At 43.9% G+C, this 20,000-nt stretch overlaps 1 protein-coding gene across 2 annotated transcripts in view; it reads left to right on the forward strand.

The window, feature by feature from the left end:
* The window catches only part of esyt2b (extended synaptotagmin-like protein 2b), a 101,268-nt gene that overhangs the window by 56,897 nt on the left and 24,371 nt on the right, over nt 1–20,000 (forward strand). For both annotated transcript variants that reach the window (XM_037531260.1, XM_037531257.1), the window contains exons 8-11: nt 14,383–14,503; nt 15,336–15,512; nt 16,831–16,913; nt 18,234–18,282. In XM_037531260.1, coding sequence (XP_037387157.1) covers nt 14,383–14,503; nt 15,336–15,512; nt 16,831–16,913; nt 18,234–18,282 — 430 coding nt within the window. The remainder of the gene's footprint in view (nt 1–14,382; nt 14,504–15,335; nt 15,513–16,830; nt 16,914–18,233; nt 18,283–20,000) is intronic.

Consider the following 20,000-nt stretch of genomic DNA (forward strand, 5'->3'; position numbering starts at 1 on the left):
ACACTCTAAAGGACATCTGGCTGTTTCAAATTCTGTAGAAAAAAAAAACAAAAATATATATAAAGATATAAAGTTTTGTTCAGACCGTGAAAATATGATAATGATAGTAAAACACAAGTCCATGCACTTTACCCTCTTGCTGTGATGTCAGCACCCATCAGCACAAGGACTATTCTGATATTTCAGTTTCCTGAAGAGTTAATGAATGGATGTCCGGTGAACGCCGGGAAGGAAAAAGCATCAACAACAACAAAAGAAAAAAGAAAAGAACAGACTTTGTCCAAAACGAGTGCTACTTTTCATGTGATGGCACTGGGCTTGTAATTTGAAAACATTTTATTATTCAATAACAACACTGAGAAATCAGCAGGTTTCCACGTTGGATGAGTAACAGAAGCTGCCTCTTCTGAAGAGCTAATGAGCTAACGCCGTCCCACATGCAGACGCGTAAAGGTCAGGTCCAGAGAGTAAAAATCCTTCCCAGGATTTTGTTCCAGCTGCCTGCACAGCTCTGCTGGCGGTTTGATCTAACTAGAGAAGCCAGGCTGTTGGAGCAAAATCCTGGAAAGGACTTTTACTTTCTGGACCTGAACTTTACACCCCTGCCCACATGTAGCTCGTCAGCACCTCTGCCTTCTATGTTGTAGACTGGGGTTCAATCCCCCACCAGGGCAAACACCCTACACTATACCAATAAGAGTCCTTGGGCAAGACTCCTAACACTACCTTCACCTACTACACTGTAGACTAGGGTTCAATCCCCTGCTTGGGCAGCACCCTACACTATACCAATAAGAGTCCTTGGGCAAGACTCCTAACACCACCTTCACCTACTACACTGTAGACTGGGGTTCAATCCCCTGCTTGGGCAAGCACCCTACACTATACCAATAAGAGTCCTTGGGCAAGACTCCCAACACCACCTTCACCTACTACACTATAGACTAGGGTTCAATCCCCTGCTTGGGCAGCACCCTACACTATACCAATAAGAGTCCTTGGGCAAGACTCCCAACACCACCTTCACCTACTACACTGTAGACTGGGGTTCAATCCCCACCTGGGTAAACACCCTACACTACACCAATAAGAGTCCTTGGGCAAGACTCCTAACACCACCTTCACCTACTACGCTGTAGACTGGGGTTCAATCCCCACCTGGGTAAACACCCTACACTATACCAATAAGAGTCCTTGGGCAAGACTCCTAACACCACCTTCGCCTACTACACTGTAGACTAGGGTTCAGTCCCCTGCTTGGGCAGCACCCTACACTATACCAATAAGAGTCCTTGTGCAAGACTCCTAACACTACCTTCAACTACCTGTGTAAAATGATCAAACTGTAAGTCACTCTGCACTAGAGCATCAGCCAAATGCCATAAATGTAACTTTTGGCCCAGAAGGTCCCCAGTTTGACATGCCTGCACTATCCAGTGCAGCGTTGGGCGCTAATGAGACTTACACTGTTTCTGGGCCGAAGCTAAATTAGAGTAGTTAACAGGAAAGCTACGTCACAGTACATCCATGGCAACTCACATTCAAGTGTTTGGTAGCATTTGGGAGTAAAGTGGGTAATAAAGTATCAGAGAAACAGATGGACTAAATCATTAAGAATTGAATATGCAGTAAGTTATTGAGGAAAGACTTTTCATCTTTGATTTCTTTAAATGTTGAAGTTTTGGTTGTAAACTTTCCGACAGTGTTTTATTGAAAGAGAAGTCAACATTGACTGTATCATGACTTGTCAGGCTGTTTACAACGAGGCTCCAGCATACATCACTGAGCTCCTCTGTCCTCTTCATAGTGTGAGAACTTTAATCATGATCTTCTAATCAGGGGTTATTAATTGTTCCACATACTAACTTGAAATCACAGGGGGACCGGGCTTTTGCAGTTTATGCTCCAACATTGTGGAGTAATCTTCCTACTGATGTCAGACTCATAGAATCAATCCAGGTTTTTAAAAAATGTTGAAAGACTTATTTTTATTCTCTTGCTTTTGATCAATGTGCTTTATAAGTCGGTGTGCATTTGAGTGTATAAACTGTGTGTACTACTTATTTGAGTATATGATCGTAATGATCTTAATTGTCTTGTATTTTATCTGTAAGTGTTTTGTAAAGCGTAGAGAAGTACAGAGAAGGTCAGAAGGAGCTGCATTGTGTGTTTGTGGATCTAGAGAAGGCATATGAAAGGGTGCCAAGAGAGGAACTGTGGTACTGTATGAGGAAGTCAGGTGTAGCTGAAACGTATGTTAGGGTGGTGCAGGACATGTATGAGGATAGTGAGACAGTGGTGAGGTGTGCAGTTGGAGTGACAAATGGTTTCAAGGTGAAGGTGGGGTTACATCAGGGATCAGCTTTGAGCCCCTTCTTGTTTGCAATGGTGATGGACAGGTTGACAGATGAGGTCAGGCAGGAGGCTCCGTGGGCCATGATGTTTACAGATGACATTGTAATGGTGAGAGTAGAGAGCAGGTGGAAGAGAATCTGGAGAGGTGGAGGTTTGCACTGGAGAGGAGAGGAATGAAGGTCAGTAGAGACAAGACGGAATACATGTGTGTGAATGAGAGGGAGGCAGGTGGAAAGGTGAAGATGCAAGGAGTAGAGGTCGTAAAGGTGGATGACTTCAAATATCTTGGGTCAACCATCTAGAGCAATGGACAGTGCAGAAAAGAGGGAAAGAATGTGGGCTGATGTGTGACAGAAGGATAGCAGCAAGAGTGAAAGGGAAGGTCTACAAGACAGCAGTGCGTCCTGCTATGATGTGTGGTTTGGAGACTGTGGCTCTGTCTAAAAGACAGGAGGCTGAGCTGGAGGTGGCGGAGATGAAGATGCTGAGATTTTCGTTGGGAGTGACGAGGATGGACAAGATTAGAAATGAGCAGATCAGAGGGACAGTGAAGGTGGAGCAGTTTGGAGATAAAGCCAGAGAGGCCAGGTTGAGATGGTTTGGACATGTGTTGAGGAGGAATAGTGGATATATTGGTCAAAGAATGTTGGAGATGGAGCTGCCGGGTAGAAGGAGAAGAGGTAGACCTCAGACAAGGTTTATGGATGTAGTGAAGGTGGACATGGAGATGGTTGGTGTGAAAGTAGAGGAGGCAGTGGATAGGGCAAGATGGAGGCAGATGATCCGCTCTGGCGACCCATAAAGGGAGCACTCTGGAAAAGTGCTCTACAAGTGAAGTTTTACTTACTTTTACTAGAAGTCAGTATCGTTTCAAATTACATCACAAAATGAAAAATGGAGATGCGAGGTTTTGTGCTGACGGCTGTGGTTTACGAAGTTCAAGTTTGTGCATTAAGTGGTTTGCAAAACTTAAACCAGCTATACCATTGAGCGTAGAAGTGCCAGGGTTATGCTTTCGGTAGTGATTTGTATTAATGAGATGTCCCAGCTGCATTAATGCCTGTTTTATCAGATGGTTCTTCCTATCCGTGTCTGATGGCTGCTAGCATTCCTGAAGCGGTGTGTGAAAGTGTGTGTGTTTGTCTATAATCGTTCCTCATCATAAACATTTTTTTTATCTGACTCTGCAAAACAGACTCAAACTGCATTGTGTCCAGCCATTCTCAGTACGGCAGGTCATTACGAGCTGACTTAGAGCAAAATCGCCGTGTGCTCGGACGCGAAGCTGCAGATTTATAGTTATTGCTCGCAGCCGTGCTGACAGATCAGCCACTTTAACACTGCAAACCAACGTATGGACGTATAGATCCCACACACAGCGCACACAGCACAGCTCTAATGATCTCCACCATATTTCACTTTGATGCTACCATTCGCCCACGCTTCTCAGATCGACTGAAGGGCTGTAGATTATCTAGCTGGTGCTCATTAGGCTTGGATTTTGTTGTTCAGGCAAAAGAAAGTGATTCTCGTCCTAAAGAAATTGTTGGTGGTGCTACAATTAAAACGTTGAAACAACAGTAGACAAACATCAGACAAGCATTTAACGCCAGGTTTACTGTTACAGTTATTCGTGATTAATTATTCATTCTTGTGACAAACAGTTCGCATAAAATAAACATACTAAAATTATTACAGTATGCATCCCACTAACCCTGCATCCTCTAAGCCAGAGGTCACTAATAGGCGAACCACCTGTCCACACTGTCCTGTGCTGACCTGGACCTTTAACCGATAAACTGTTGAGAATTATTTCATGTCGACAGGGTTTTACTATTTTAATCAGCATAACTTTTCTAGCCTTTATGGTAGTTTTAGAGGCTCAGAAGACTCACAGACCAGTCATATGTGCTGTAAATATCACACGTGACGCTACTCAGCCAATCAGATCTGTGTATTACGATGAGCACTGAGACTCGAGTGAGTGAGGCATGCAGGGGAGGGACGAGGAGAGAAACAGCAGTCAGAGAAGAAAGTGAGCCAGATTATTTCACATTTCAGGCTCTAAAAAGAGAAAACTGAGAGTAAATGTTGTCAAAATATGACTGAATTGTACTTTATTTGGTTTGATATTCAGTTGTTGTCTGTATGGGCAGTCGTGGGCTGGAGGTTAGGGAACCAGCCTCGTGACTGGAAGGTTGCTGGGTCGATCCCCAGAGCTGATAGCACATGACTGAGGTGTCCTTGAGCAAGACACCTAACCCCCAACTGCTCCCCGGGCACCCCGGATAGGGCTGCCCAAACGCTCCGGGTTAGTGTGCTCACTGCCCCCTAGTGTGTGTGTGTGTGTGTGTATTCACTAGTGTGTATGTGGTGTTTCACTTCACGGATGGGTTAAATGCAGAGGTGAAATTTCCCCGCTGTGGGACTGATAAGGGTCTCTTATAAGATGCTGATATTCCTACTAGGCTACTTCAGTAAACACCATATGGCACTGAATCATGATGCAAGTCAGACATTATGATGTTCTGGACCTTCGCTTGAGGAAATGATCGGGGGTATTTCTTTTAATGAAATACCCCTGGTCTACGCACTCAATCTCCCAGATCTCCCTGGGAGATCACATGACTATAGCACTACTATAATCGCCGGTCTTCCTCACCTGTACTGATGTGCCTCGCCTGTTCCTTGTAATGATTGTTCGGTGTAGGTAGTGTTTAAGGCTACAGTATGAATATCCAACGTTCTTGAGAACAAAGAAGAGCTGATCATCCAAGACGGTGAATTCCGTCCCATTTTTAGTTATTCTTTAGCTGTCGTTTGTACATTTTTCCAACACTTCCGAGTAAACCGAGTGTACACATGGTGCCGGCACACAGCAGGGACTTCCTTTCCTGCTTCTGTTGTTGTGCCGTATTCTAAGTAGTGATATCATGTTTTCAACTGCAGTCAATCCCATAGTGGTGAAGTTCTCAGTGTTTATATCTCCTCCTGATCCTCAGTATGAACAGAGATGTTTTATAACATGATCCAGTTCACTGTTGATCTGCTGCTGCTCGAACTGTTTGAAAGCGTCTGCACTGACCGCCGAGGACGGTGAAGGAAACAAACAGCAGTTTTAATCACTTTCTTTTGTTATCGTTAAAATCACTTGTAAGATAGGTTAGATTGACACTTTGTTGTAGGCCTGCTTAATCTTTGTTTGTGAGTTCAGACCATGCCTTCAGCATGGTGGTGGTAGTATGAGGGAAGACTGATTGGGGGTGGGGGGTCCTGAGAACTTGGGCTTGTTCTGCCTGTAGCTAGAAGATCTGATCCCCCCCTCATAACTGTAGTAGGACTGAGGAACAGGGAGGAGATGGGGTGGCGGTAGAACCCTTTGTCAGGGAAAAGGAAGGTGAGGATGTGAATAGGGCGTCAGATTGGAAGAAGGAGGGGTTTCAGGCAGGTTCCTCCTCTTATTATTATAACTTATTATTGTTGTCTTGCATGATGTTTTTGTATTACAGACAATGGGCACAGCCAATTCTGGAGCTGTTGGTCATGAATGTCCACATGAATAAAACGTTCAAATCAGCTTCCTTTTTGTCCACCAGGTTAGTTACATTTGGCAGTATTATGTCGATGTAGCCATACTTTATTCATGAATCAAGGAATTACTGGCTTAATTTGACTCACACAGCTCATCAACATGCCTTTTATACACCGAATAACGCATCAGGGTGATCTTAGCTGTAGGAATGGGACCCCCAAACAGCCACAGCCTTTAATACAATGTTTTTTTCCCCTTTAATTTATTCTTCTGAGCTCTCTAGACACCTTGAGACCTCTATGCTACCTGCTCAGGCTGTTTCATGAGACTGTAAACATGATAAACCTTTCTTTAGAAAAAACAAGCAAAGAAATGAGCCCCTAATACCCGTTAACCCCGCAGTCCAGCTGCGAGTGCATCTGTTACTTCTTCGGCTCTTGAAGTTTATAATTGCCTAGCAAGAGCCAGGCAGGGATGTTTGCTATTACGGCTGGTCCTGAGTCAGCTAACATCTGCACTTCCACAGTTAACGATCATATCAAGGAAGAACTGCCGTCGATTCAGTTGTGATGCACTGTCAGGGGTGTGGTGCACTGCGACATACAGCCACAGTAAAGAGGAAAGGAATCTAGGAGCAGGGCTACTTCAGAGATGGAATGTCTTGAGGGGTCTAGGAAACAGTTCTAATAAAATCTTAGAAACGTCATACAACCATATTTAATGGTTCTTATGAGATGTGTATGTATATATATATATACACTGATCAGGCATAACATTATGCCTCCTCGTCAGCTCCACTTACTGTATAGCTGCACTCTGTAGTTCTACAGTTACAGACTGTAGTCCATCTGTTTCTCTGATACTCTGTTACCCTGTTCTTCAGTGGTCAGGACCCCCATGGACCCTCAGAGCAGGTACCATATGGTTGGTTTATCATTCTCAGCACTGCAGTGATGCTGGCGTGGTGGTGGTGTGTTAGTGGGTGTTGCGCTGGTCTGAGTGGATCACTCACTGTCCACTCTATTAGACACTCCTACCTGGTCGGTCCACCTTGTAGATGTAAAGTCAGAGACGACAGCTCATCTGCTGCTGCACAGTTTGTGCTGGTCATCCTCTAGTCCTTCATCAGTGGTCACAGGGTGCTGCCCACAGGACGCTGTTGGCTGGAGATTTTTGGTTGGTGGACGATTCTCAGTCCAGCAGCGACTCTGATGTGTTTAAAAACTCCAGCAGCACTGCTGTGTCTGATCCACTCAGACCAGCGCAACACACACTAACACACCACCACCACGTCAGTTTTAGATATATATATATCTCATAAGAACCAGATGTCTTCTGCTACTATGATGTCAAGCTTGTGACAGCAGAAGAACCATTTTGGTGCATATACAACACATTCTCCATCAATCTGAAGAACCATTTCACCAAGAACTACTTAAGCAAGCACACAATTCTTTGAGTGTTCTTTGTTCTATATACAATCGTAAAAAGGATGGTTCTTCAAGGGCTCTTTAGCAAAGAAAATAGTTCTACATAGAACCATGAACACTCAAAGAACCCTTTGTGTGATTAAATGTTTCTTTGCATCGTGAAATGGTTCTTCAGATTGATGGAGAATGTGTTGTTTTTGGTTCTCTACAGAGCCTTCTTGAAAAGTGTTCTATATAGCACCAAAAATGGTTCATCTATTGTAACAAGCTTGATAACCTAACAATGACAGAAGAACCCTTTTGGGCTCTGTACAGAACCCTTTTTGAAAAGGTTCTATATAGAACCATTCACAAGACATTCTCCATCAATTTGAAGAACCATTTCACCATGCCAAGAACCGTTTCAGCAAGCATATGGTTCTTTGAGTGCTCGTTGTTCTATATACACTCCTAAAAAAAGATGGTTCTTCAAGGGTTCTTTAGCAAAGAAAAGGTTCTACATAGAACCATAAACACTCAAAGAACCCTTTGCATGATTAAATGGTTTTTCAAAAAGGTTCTATATAGCACTGAAAAGGGTTCTTCTATTGTAACAACCTTGATAGTGTAACAATAGAAACACCCTTTTTGGTGCTAGATGGAACCCTTATCAAAGCGGTTCTAGATAGAACCATATACAACACATTCTTCACCAGTAAAAGGGTTCTTCTGTTGTTATGATGTCAAGCTTGTTACAATAGAAGAACCCTTTTTGGTGCTATATGGAACCCTGAACATTCTGCATCATTCTGAAGAACCCTTTCATAGTGCAAAGAACCCTTTAATCATGTTCTTGGTTGTATATAGAACCATTTTCTTTACTGAAGGACCCTTTCTGAGAGTGTAGTCTCCCTCAGTCCTGGTACCTTTGCAGGGATTTTTACTTACCTGGCTTATTTTTACTCTGCTCACTTCGAAGCACAGCGTCCGTAAACTTTTGGCCGGCGTTCTGGGTTATTTAAGTTACAGTGTCAGTCAGTCGGCTGGCGAGAGGAGCTGCAGTGAAAATGATCTGAGCGGACAGGAGGAGGAAGGGACGGGTCAGCGGTGACTTTCAGCTTCCAGCAGAAGAGCTGACACTTTCAGACACGCAGTCACACTGAGAACTGCAGAGCCCTGGGACCCCCCCCAAACCCCCCCAACCCCCCCATCTCTGTGCTGACTGTACACTCTGCACTGTGACTTTGAGTGTACAGTACTGTGTAAAACGTCTCAGGCACCTGAACATATTGTTTTGAAGCCTTTTATCTCAGCTGCTTTTGATTCAAGAACGCTGTCTATCACTAGAATAAGGAGAAACTAATCTAAATACAATGAAAAGTACCTTGGTTCCTGATGTCTTGCTGCCGTCCAGCTGTTGCATAGACTTGTTGTATTCCACCAGCAGCTGCTGATTTCATTTAAAGAAAGATTGATTAGAAAAACGATCTGTTAGACGCAAATAATGCTGGGCTTCCTTGAGGAGTGGTCTTAAAAATTCGTATCCCTCTGGTGTCTGAGGTCTTTCTCTCGATTTATCCATATATTCTTAAATTCCCTTCTTCTGCTCCATTCTCTTCTTCAGCAGCCGTAAACTCTCTGCACGCCGTTTCACACGAGTCTCCGATGTGGACTGAATGAGGAATGAAGGGTGTCCGGCATGAGAGTCAGTCCTTGGTGATTCCATCGGTCAGTTTCAAACAGAACGCAGATGGACAAACGAATCCGCCGGTTCCACACGGTGAGGGGCAGAGGACGTGCATCTCAGCCCCTCTTCACAGGCTCATAACTCTGGGTGTGAGTCACAAGCGATCTGGTGATCAGATGGAATGGAAAGGGCGGCTCTACATAGTCAGGAACTGTTTGGACAGTGTTTTTGTGGTGGATCATCACTAAGATACCGAAACAGATATGGAAACATTTGAATTTGAGACGCAGGCCGGATTTGTGGACCCCAGAGGGTTAAAAATACTGGCGTCAGTGGGAGATCCTAAAAGATCCTAAAAGAACCACTTTTAGTTCCCTAAAGAATCCTTCAGTTTCTCTAACGCTCTTAAAGGGCCTGTATAATGGAAAACTGAATTTCCCCCCTTTTTGAAATAAGCGTTTGGTGTAGTATCTCAACATTGTTAACGTTTCAAAACAGACCTTTTAGTCTTCAGTCCTCATATGGAAACTACTGTGGTTTTGTGATGTCACAAAAACCAGCACATTTACACACATCGGCCCATTCAGCCCACAGCAGTTCAGCTCCGCCCATTTGCACTGAAGTTATAAGGAGTGTTACTTTTGATTAAGACACAGTAGAGGCCAGCCAGTCAGAACAGACCTCATTTACATATTTCAGTCTTAGGCTGGGCGATTGAACTCTGAAGTGATCAGAGAACTTCTGATATTATCAAACACGTTTGATATTTACGACACAAGTCCTGCAGTGTGAGAAGGTCAGGGATTTAGTCAATGAGTGATTCAAACAGCTAATTAGAGACCTAGAAGAGAGGAGAAACAGCTGAAGAGTCAGAGGTAGACGAAGTTCATAAACCATGTACTGGAGTTAAAGTAGAGACCCCCAGGGTAAAATATTCCTCCAGTAAAAGTAGAAGTTCCTCCCTTTAGACCTCCACTTGAGTAAAAGTACTAAAGTATTTCCCTTCAAATGTACTTAAGTATAAAGTAAAAGTACTAAAAGAGTAATTCTGGCTCTGATGTCCTGTTATCATTTTTATAACCAGACTGGCTTCATGAACTCATTTCAGGTGAAAGTCCTCCAGCGTCTCTCTTGGTAAACCAGTCTTTTAATAGAACGTCATTAATTAGTGACGCTGACGTCTATTAAAATGATCAGAAGCACAAAACACTGAAGGTAAACAGTTTCCATCAGGGAGAACCGAGTGGCTCTGAAATCACTTTTTACACACAAGCAAAGTTTCAGTTTCAGATTTATTTACAACTTAGTTCCAAGTTTAAGTTGAATAAAAACTGGCTTTAAACTCAGGATCACAGATGAGCTCCTTTACTATGTTGATCTGTAGGCGTCTGTTCATAAACATAAACCAGCCCAAACTCATTTACTATAAAATGAAATGGTGTTTGTAGAAATTCAGAAAAAAGCCGCGTCAGTCTCGACTGCATATGTGGACATATTTCTATATTGAGCTCTATTTACACAAAGTTAGGTTAGTTCATCATTTATGTTGAACAGACTCTCCCAAAGTTTTACGCTGCTGCGCTGACGTTGAACCGCGTGCTACACTGGGTCGGTATGACCAACAGGTCAAAACCAGCTCTAAACAAAGTGACCGCTGGGCCCTGATTGGTGCTCTGGCTTTGCGCTTCTTTCGTTTTGACATGTGACGTTTTTATACACACAGAAACCAAAAGGAACGACAGATTTCTCAAAATGTAGGAGGAAAAAGTCGGATATTAGACTCTGAAATGTAGTGGAGTGAAAATACTTCAGTACAGATACATGAAAAATACTAAAGTACAGAAACTCATTACATTTACTCAGATACTCAGTTACTGTGCAGCACTGTTAAGAGGCGAGCATGAACAGCAGGGCGGAGACAGAGGAGCTGCCTGTAAAAGGCAGTTAAGAGTCGATATCGTGATTATAATGTTGATCCAGTCATCAGGTGGCTCTCTTTACAGTTTCAGCTCAGCTGACAGTTTCTCCAGCTCTCCCTGTGGTCAGCGTTTCTCACCACATATTAATCCCCGGCGTAAAAGCACAAACAGGTCCAGTACATTTGGCTTTGTTTGTGTTATGTGGTCTGAGGAGATCTGATGTCAAAGATGTCTCTTTGCCTCGTGTTCTAGTCCGGCTTAACAGGCGCAGTAATAAGAGCATCCATCCATCCATCCATCCATCCATCCATCCATCCATCCATCCATCCATCCATCATCTTCCGCTTCTCCAGGGTTCGGGTCGCGGGGGCAGCATCCTAAGCAATGAAGCCCAGACCTCCCTTTCCCCAGCCACTTCCACCAGCTCTCCAAGGGGGATTCCGAGGCGCTCCCAGGCCAGCTGGGTGATATAGTCACCCCAGCGTGTCCTGGGTCTTCCCCGGGGTCTCCTCCCAGGTGGACTTGCCTGTGACACCTCCCGAGGGAGGCGTCCAGGAGGCATCCTAACCAGATGCCCGAACTACCTCAGCTGGCTCCTCTCGACGTGGAGAAGCAGCGGCTCTACTCCGAGTCCCTCCCGGATGACTGAACTTCTCACCCTATCTCTAAGGGAGAGTCCAGACACCCTGTGGAGGAAACTCATTTCGGCCGCTTGTATTCGCAATCTCGTTCTTTCGGTCATTAGTAATAAGAGCAACCTGTTTAATTGTAAGGGATGAAGACAGACTGGCGACGGTCGAGTGAAAGTGAATGATGACAGTTGTATGAATGTTATAAATGGACTTCATTGGGAAAATGTTGTGGACGTTTCGCCTTATTTTATCAACAAAGCATGTAGTTTGACTGTGTGTGAGGGGGAGGGCCTGTTTTTAAAGCAGCAGGGTGCAATTACAAGGCCAGAAAACCTGCACATGGGGGCGATGAGACGAGGCCTTCATGGATACGAGGGCTGCCGTAGCTCGTGTTTAAAACGAAGCAGTATGAGCTTCTTAGGGGCGGGTTGCAGCGTTCGGCTGACGAGCAGGTAAACACCACAGCGATCTGAGAGAACAGGAATCACTAAGATGATCAGTAAATATTTAGACACTGGCAGATTTAATAGTAAATAAAACACAGATTGTGGTGATCTTTGTGTTCAGCTCCACATGTTCAAAACTATTAAAATGTCCAAAAGTTTGTAGACACCTGCTCGTCCAGCGTTTGGTCGGATTGGAAGGGTGTTAATAGGGAGTTTGTCCCACTTTGCCGCAATAACAGCTTCTACTCTTCTGGGAAGGCTTTACGCTAGATGGTGGAGCATTGCTGTGAGGATTTGATTGAGCATTGGTGAGGTCAGGTGCTGATGTTGGTGAGGTCAGGTGCTGATGTTGGATGATCAGTCCTCCAACTCATCCCATCCTCTCAGTTCCACTGCTCCACAGCCCAATCTAGCACTTAATTGAACATTGAATTATGTTGATTGCACTGTATCGCGCTGCACTTATATACGGTATTTTACTGTAGTGTATTGCACTGTGTGTTGTAGTGTAGTGTAGTGTAGTGTATTGTAGTGTAGTGTGTTGTAGTGTGTTGTAGTGTGTTGTATTGTATTGTAGTGTGTTGTAGTGTAGTGTATTGTACTGTAGTGTATTGTACTGTATTGTAGTGTAGTGTATTGTAGTGTGTTGTATTGTAGTGTATTGTAGTGTGTTGTAGTGTAGTGTATTGTAGTGTAGTGTATTGTAGTGTATTGTAATGTGTTGTAGTGTAGTGTGTTGTAGTGTATTGTAGTGTATTGTATTGTAGTGTATTGTAGTGTGCTGTAGCGTGTTGTAGTGTATTGTAGTATAGTGTATTGTAGTGTAGTGTATAGTAGTGTACTGTAGTGTATTGTAGTGTGTTGTAGTGTAGTGTATTGTAGTTTAGTGTGTTGTAGTGTGTTGTATTGTATTGTAGTGTGTTGTAGTGTAGTGTATTGTACTGTAGTGTATTGTACTGTATTGTAGTGTAGTGTATTGTAGTGTGTTGTATTGTAGTGTATTGTAGTGTGTTGTAGTGTAGTGTATTGTAGTGTAGTGTATTGTAGTGTATTGTAATGTGTTGTAGTGTAGTGTGTTGTAGTGTATTGTAGTGTATTGTATTGTAGTGTATTGTAGTGTGCTGTAGCGTGTTGTAGTGTATTGTAGTATAGTGTATTGTAGTGTAGTGTATAGTAGTGTACTGTAGTGTATTGTAGTGTGTTGTAGTGTAGTGTATTGTAGTGTAGTGTGTTGTAGTGTGTTGTATTGTATTGTAGTGTGTTGTAGTGTAGTGTATTGTACTGTAGTGTATTGTACTGTATTGTAGTGTAGTGTATTGTAGTGTGTTGTAGTGTGTTGTATTGTATTGTAGTGTGTTGTAGTGTAGTGTATTGTACTGTAGTGTATTGTACTGTATTGTAGTGTGTTGTAGTGTGTTGTATTGTAGTGTACTGTACTGTATTGTATTGTACTGTACTGTATTGTAGTGTATTGTACTGTATTGCACTGTTCTGTGTTCAGCTCTGCTCGTTTTCTCTGTATCTACAGTGACTGTTTCTGTCAGTATCTGAGCTCAGGACCGTCTCTCTCTCTAACCCACTGCTAACTAGTGAAGATACTTTCTCTAGACAGATGAAGCTCTTCTTGTAAGTCGCTCTGGAGAAGAGCGTCTGCTAAATGCTGTAAATGTAAATGCAGTGCTGGGGGGGTTACACCCCTCTAGACCATGCTGGCATTGAGCATGGAGTCCTTAAGCTGGTGTGTGACGGTCCCAGAGAGTCCCGTTCTATTGGCCGATGCTTTTCTGTGGAGATTTGGCGAGCAGCTTGCGTGCAAGTAGCTGAATTCACTATTCGAAGGGCAGTCTGGACGCTTTTAGATATGAAGTGTAGTTTAACATGTTGTGCACTATAATTTGTCTTCAGGTTGAAGAGGAATTTGTTACGACTGACGACGCAGCCAAAGCTGTGAAAGAACGCATTAGTGCGTGGAGAATGGACATTACAACTGAACTGAATTGAATCACCATGACGACTTGTTTACATGCCCTTAAAAATCTGACAACAAATCAGATTTACATGCATTTGTATTATCAGATAATGAGAAAACTTCGGGTCTACATGAGTCCGGCAGTAATCAGAGTCAGCTTTGCAGCCAGCCAATGATCTCACAGAAGAAGATGCGACATCCAGCTCTCTTTATCGGATTTCTCGACCTTACTCCGGTCTAAGAAGCTGGAGTATGGTGTTTGCATGCCCGCTGGAATGATCAGATAACTGCAGAAATCCAATTCTGACCGTAGTATTGAGTGTATGAACACACTCGTTGACCGACTCCGTAGAGACTTCATTAAGATGTTGAACCCTCGGCTGTTTGTACGAGGAGGACAGCGTGATTATTTGTGTGTGTTCTCTGTTCGCAGTGGTTTTTCAGACAGCGTGATCCAGGACATCATCTACAGCTACCTGGTGCTGCCCAACAGAATCACTATACCACTGGTGGGCGATGTGGAGCTCTCACAGCTCCGCTTCCCCATGCCTAAGGTGAGCCACCTAGACAAGCTTGTTTTTATGCCTTATCAGAATGTGGAGTCATACATGCAGTAGCTCCCTGATGTATTATATTATGTACACTGAGCCCTTTATTAGATACACCTCCTTGTTTCTACACTCACTGTCCATCTTATCAGGTCCACTGACCATAAAGGAGCACTTTGTAGTTCTACAGTCACAGACTGTAGTCCATCTGTTTCTCTGACGTTACAGTTACAAGGTGGACTGACAAGGTAGGAGTGTCTAATAGAGTGGACAGTGAGTGGACACAGTGTTTAAAAAACTCCAGCAGCACTGCTGTGTCTGATCCACTCAGACCAGCGCAACACACACTAACACACCACCACCACGTCAGTGTTACTGCAGTGCTGAGAATGACCCACCACCCAAACAGTACCTGCTCTGTGAGGGTCCATGGGGGTCCTGACCACTGAAGAACAGGGTAACAGAGTATCAGAGAAACAGATGGACTACAGTCTGTAACTGTAGAACTACAGAGTGCAGCTATACGGTCAGTGGAGCTGATAAAGTGGACAGTGTGTATAGAAACAAGGAGGTGCTGATGGTGTATATAATTATATGAATGCATATATAAAAGTACCTTTATATAATAATAATGTCTATTATATACACATCACTGCTGCCGGAACAAAACCTTGTATCTCCAGAACAAGAACTTTACAGGAGAAGGAAAAAACCTACTTTCATTTTAATGTCCGTTGATGGAACCAGAATTTTTTCCAAGTTATTTTCTCTACCCCCCCCCTCCCTCTCTCTCTCCCTCTCTACCTCCCTCTCTCTCTCTCTCTCTCTGTAACATTAGGGCGTATTGAGGATTCACTTTCTCGAGGCTCAGGATCTGGAGGGGAAGGATAAGTTCCTCGGCGGTCTGATTAAAGGAAAATCTGACCCGTACGGAGTCCTGCATGTGGCCAACCAGCTCTTCCAGAGCAAAACCATCAAGGAATGTCTGAACCCAAAGTGGAACGAGGTGTTTGAGGTGAGTTCATCATACACTGGAGATGATTAGTAAATGATCTATCCATGTTCCTCCTTCTTTCATATCTGCTGTTGGACGTTCTCACGGAACGCCAGCAAAATCCACTCCAACCTGACACGAAACACCTGCAGCAAAGTCAGAGACAGCCTGTATTGACTGTAAGTCTAAACGGCCATTTAGCACAGGTTATTCATTTTTCAGGAGATGTTTCTGAAGAGAATATAAATAAGGTAATCCGCTTTTGTCAGGAAGTAGAACATCAAAGGAAAATAAGTGAAAAAACAGGAGTTTCCAAAAAAAACAGTTTTAATCTCCAGAGAAAATGTGGCTCCTAACAACCACCTGGAAGACCCGGTCGACCCCAAAACTGCCCCCATCAGATAAACAGCACTGAAAGCTTTGATCTCTGAGAGAGAGGAGAAGATCAAGCTGCTTCAGATCTGAAAACATCCACAGGTGTTTCTGTCCATCCTTCCACTGTGAGAAGACCACTCAGCGCTGTGGGTCTGAAAGGACGTGTAGCTGATCAAGAAGAACCTCACTGAGAAAAGGAGACGGACACACCAAACAAAGAAGCTGAACAATGGACTGACCACCCCAGAGTCCAGACCTCAGCACCACTGAATGGGTTTGATCACTTCAGAAATTCATCAACCAGCTTCTCAGACTGAACTTTCTCAAAACTATCATAAAACAGCGTCTCAGTCGTCAGGCACCGAATTCACATCCATCTCATGTAGGAACTTTCAGTGAGGAGCTTTCAGAGGTGGACGTCTGGTTCCTATCACCACCACTGAACAGCTCTGGCTCTACGTTTCTCTAGAACGAAGCGTTGCAGCCCAAACCGCTCTGAACGACTCTGTTTATATCTGACCCAGTTAGAAAGCCAGGCCCTTAAAACGAGACCAGCTGCTTCACTTAAAGCAGGGACTGAAAGTGAGTCTCCTGAAAAGAGTGGAAGCTGTTATGAAGGTAAAGAGCGACTCGCTGGACACTCAAACAGCTGATATTAGATTTAGCTGTTGAGGCCTTTCTGTAAATTTCTGTTAAATATTTGTTTTCTACCTGGTTTTCTAACACGAACGTCTTGTACTGAATGGCACTTTAGACTGGAAACGGAACTTTAGACTGGAAACGGAACAAATAAAGGCTGGTCTCTGACTTTTGCGTAGTACCGTAGAGCCTTTAGAGCCTTTCGCTCTAAACGACAGGTGTCTGTTTTGTCATTTAAAGCCCAAACAGGCTGTTTACACACATTCTCATGTTCTATATTCTGTAATAGTGTGATTTATACACCTGTGTGTGGCTGTGCACTCAGGCAATGGTGTATGAGCATTCTGGACAGCATCTGGAGATCGAGCTGTTTGATGAAGACCCAGACAAAGATGACTTCTTGGGCAGGTACTGCCACCCCCCCCCCCGAGACTCAGTGCTGAAAGCTGATTGCAGAACTTTTATGGGCCTCTTAGTGGTTTAAATCAGAGATGTGAGACTCATTACGCATCTTCTCATTGAAGCAGTCATCTGGCCATTCAGAGTTTATTCCCTTCATTATATTGAAGGGAGATCAATTTCATCTCTAAAACCTGAAAACTCCATATATCTGATTGGTGGTTTAGGTGGGCTTTTCAGGGTCTTTTCCTTTTCGCCATTTACTGAAAGAGCAGTCTGACTTTACTGGCTTCAGTTCTAAGCTCAGCAAACGAATTGAAAATGATGTCTACAGGTTCATTAAGTAGTCTTAATCATGTGTAAATGGGAAGGGTGTGTTTTGTATGTGTACAAATGTATAAGTTAATTCCACACACCTAATGTAAGGGGATAAATTCCTTATGTAGTCTACAGTAATAATCAATGGGCCCTCACCATGACGTCCGGTTTAAGCGTTAGCAGGGTAAAACCAACTTCCGCTCCATACGTCTCCTGCAGAAGTGATGCCAAAATGTTGTAGTAGTGAACTAAAATGCTCAAACACTGAGCTACGGCAGAGATATGTTCGTTTTCGTGCACTATCATGACAAAACGTGAGAACAGTGAGTGAACGGAAGCACCGATTTCACTGTAAACATTAGGGCAGTCGTGGGCTGGAGGTCAGGGATCTGGCCCTGTGACCGGAAGGTCGCCGGTAAGATCCCCAGAGCCGACAGTCCATGACTGAGGTGTCCTTGAGCAAGACACCTAACCCCCAACTGCTCCCCGGGCGCCGTGGATAGGGCTGCCCACCACTCCGGGCAAGTGTGCTCACTGCCCCCTAGTGTGTGTGTGTGTTCACTGGAGTGTGTATGTGGTGTTTCACTTCACAGATGGGTTAAATGCAGAGGTGAAAATGTGCTATTGACACTTCTACCTAGAACCTTTTTGAAAAGAGTTCTATATAGCACCCAATAGGGTTCTATTGTACAAGCTCAACATCATAACAATAGAAGAAACCTTTTGGGTGCTATATAGGCTCTACATAGAACCATCTACATCAATCTGAAGAACCCTTTCATGATGCAAAGAGCCCTTTAATCATGCAAAGGGTTCTTTGAGAGTTCACGGTTCTATATAGAACCATTTTCTTTACTAAAGAACTTTTGAAACACCCTCTTTTAGTGTATATTAATAGGCCTAATTGGAAAGTTTACTATTTAGGCCTAATGAATGCTTGTATCAGTGTATTAAACATGATTAATTGATTGATGAATGTGGTTGTAATGAGTGTGTGGTCTTGTGTTCCAGTCTGATGATTGACCTGACGGAGCTTCATAAGGAGCTGAAGGTTGACGAGGTAAGCCTCATTACTGCTGTGCTCCAGTTTCTACCTCATGTCCCTAGCAACCGTTGCTAACGGTTCCAGCTGGACCCTCACCCACTCATCGGGGAGTTCTGCAGACGAGATCTCTTGGAGATTTCTCTGTGGGGTTCGGAAGTGGCACATTTGTGAACTGAATAACTGAATAATTCATGTCGTATTAGAACACAACACGGATCATTAGTGTAGTTATGACGTAGTGTAATGAAAAACATTCGTTATTATGTTCTTAATTTCAGCTTCAAAAAATGCCACATTTATCACGCCTTAAAATATTAAGCTTATTACATACTAAGGCTTATTAGTCAGTAACTACAGGGAATTCAATGCGAACAGGTTGAGCTTTGGTTATAGACGTTATAGATGTGTGTAATAACACTTTGAGCCCACCAGTGGGTTCTGGGTTAACCCCTTAAATGGCCAGGGTCCACCACTGGGCTCAAAGTTTAATTACATCCTTCAGTGCCACTTTAGAATAAGATTACCCTTATAAAGCATTTATGCATGGTTTAATATTAGGCTGTTAGTGGTTATTAGTTAGGTCATAAACACTTTAAATGCCAGTAATAAGCAGTTATAACACATTAATGATAATGGGAATGTGGGTTAACCATTAAGCAAACAGGTCACTGTTGCCCTTTTTTATTTACACTATATTTCCAAAAGTCTTCACTCACCCATCAAATCATTGAATTCAGGTGTTCCAGTCACTTCCATGGCCACAGGTGTATAAAGCCGAGCCCCTAGGCCTGCAGACTGCTTCTACAGACATTAGTGAAAGAATGGGTCGCTCTCAGGAGCTCAGTGAATTCCAGCGTGGTGCCGTGATCGGACGCCACCTGTGCAGCAAGTCCAGTCGTGAAATTTCCTTGCTAGTAAATATTCCACAGTCCACTGTCAGTGGGATCATAACAAAGTGGAAGCGATTGGGAACGACAGCAACTCAGCCACGAAGTGGTCGGTCACGTAAAATGACAGAGCAGGGTCAGCGGATGCTGAGGGGCATAGAGCGCAGAGGTCACCGACTTTCTGCAGTCAATCACTACAGACCTCCAAACTTCATGTGGCCTTCAGATCAGCTCAAGAACAGTGTAGAGAGCTTCATGGAATGGGTTTCCATGGACGAGCAGCTGCATCCAAGCCTTACATCACCAAGCACGATGTAAAGTGTCAAATGCAGTGGTGTAAAGCGCCGCCACTGGACTCTAGAGCAGTGGAGACCTGTTCTCTGGAGTGACCAATCACGCTTCTCCCTCTGGGAATCTGATGGACGAGTCTGGGTTTGGCGGTTGCCAGGAGACGGTACTTGTCTGACTGCATTGTGCCGAGTGTAAAGTTTGGTGGAGGGGGGATCATGGTGTGGGGTTGTTTTTCAGGAGTTGGGCTCGGCCCCTTAGTTCCAGTGAAAGGAACTCTTAAAGCTTCAGCACCAAGAGATTTTGGACAGTTTCCTGCTCCCAACTTTGTGGAACAGTTTGGGGACGGTCCCTTCCTGTTCCAACATGACTGAGCACCAGTGCACAAAGCAGGTCCATAAAGACACGGATGAGCCAGTTTGGTGGAAGAACTTGACTGGCCTGCACAGAGTCCTGACCTCAACCCCATAGAACACCTTTGGGATGAATTAGAGTGGAGACTGTGAGCCAGGCCTTCTCGTCCAACATCAGTGTCTGACCTCACAAATGAGCTTCTGG

This window comes from Pygocentrus nattereri, chromosome 2, assembly GCF_015220715.1.
Source record: "Pygocentrus nattereri isolate fPygNat1 chromosome 2, fPygNat1.pri, whole genome shotgun sequence".
Taxonomy (NCBI): Eukaryota; Metazoa; Chordata; class Actinopteri; order Characiformes; family Serrasalmidae; genus Pygocentrus; species Pygocentrus nattereri.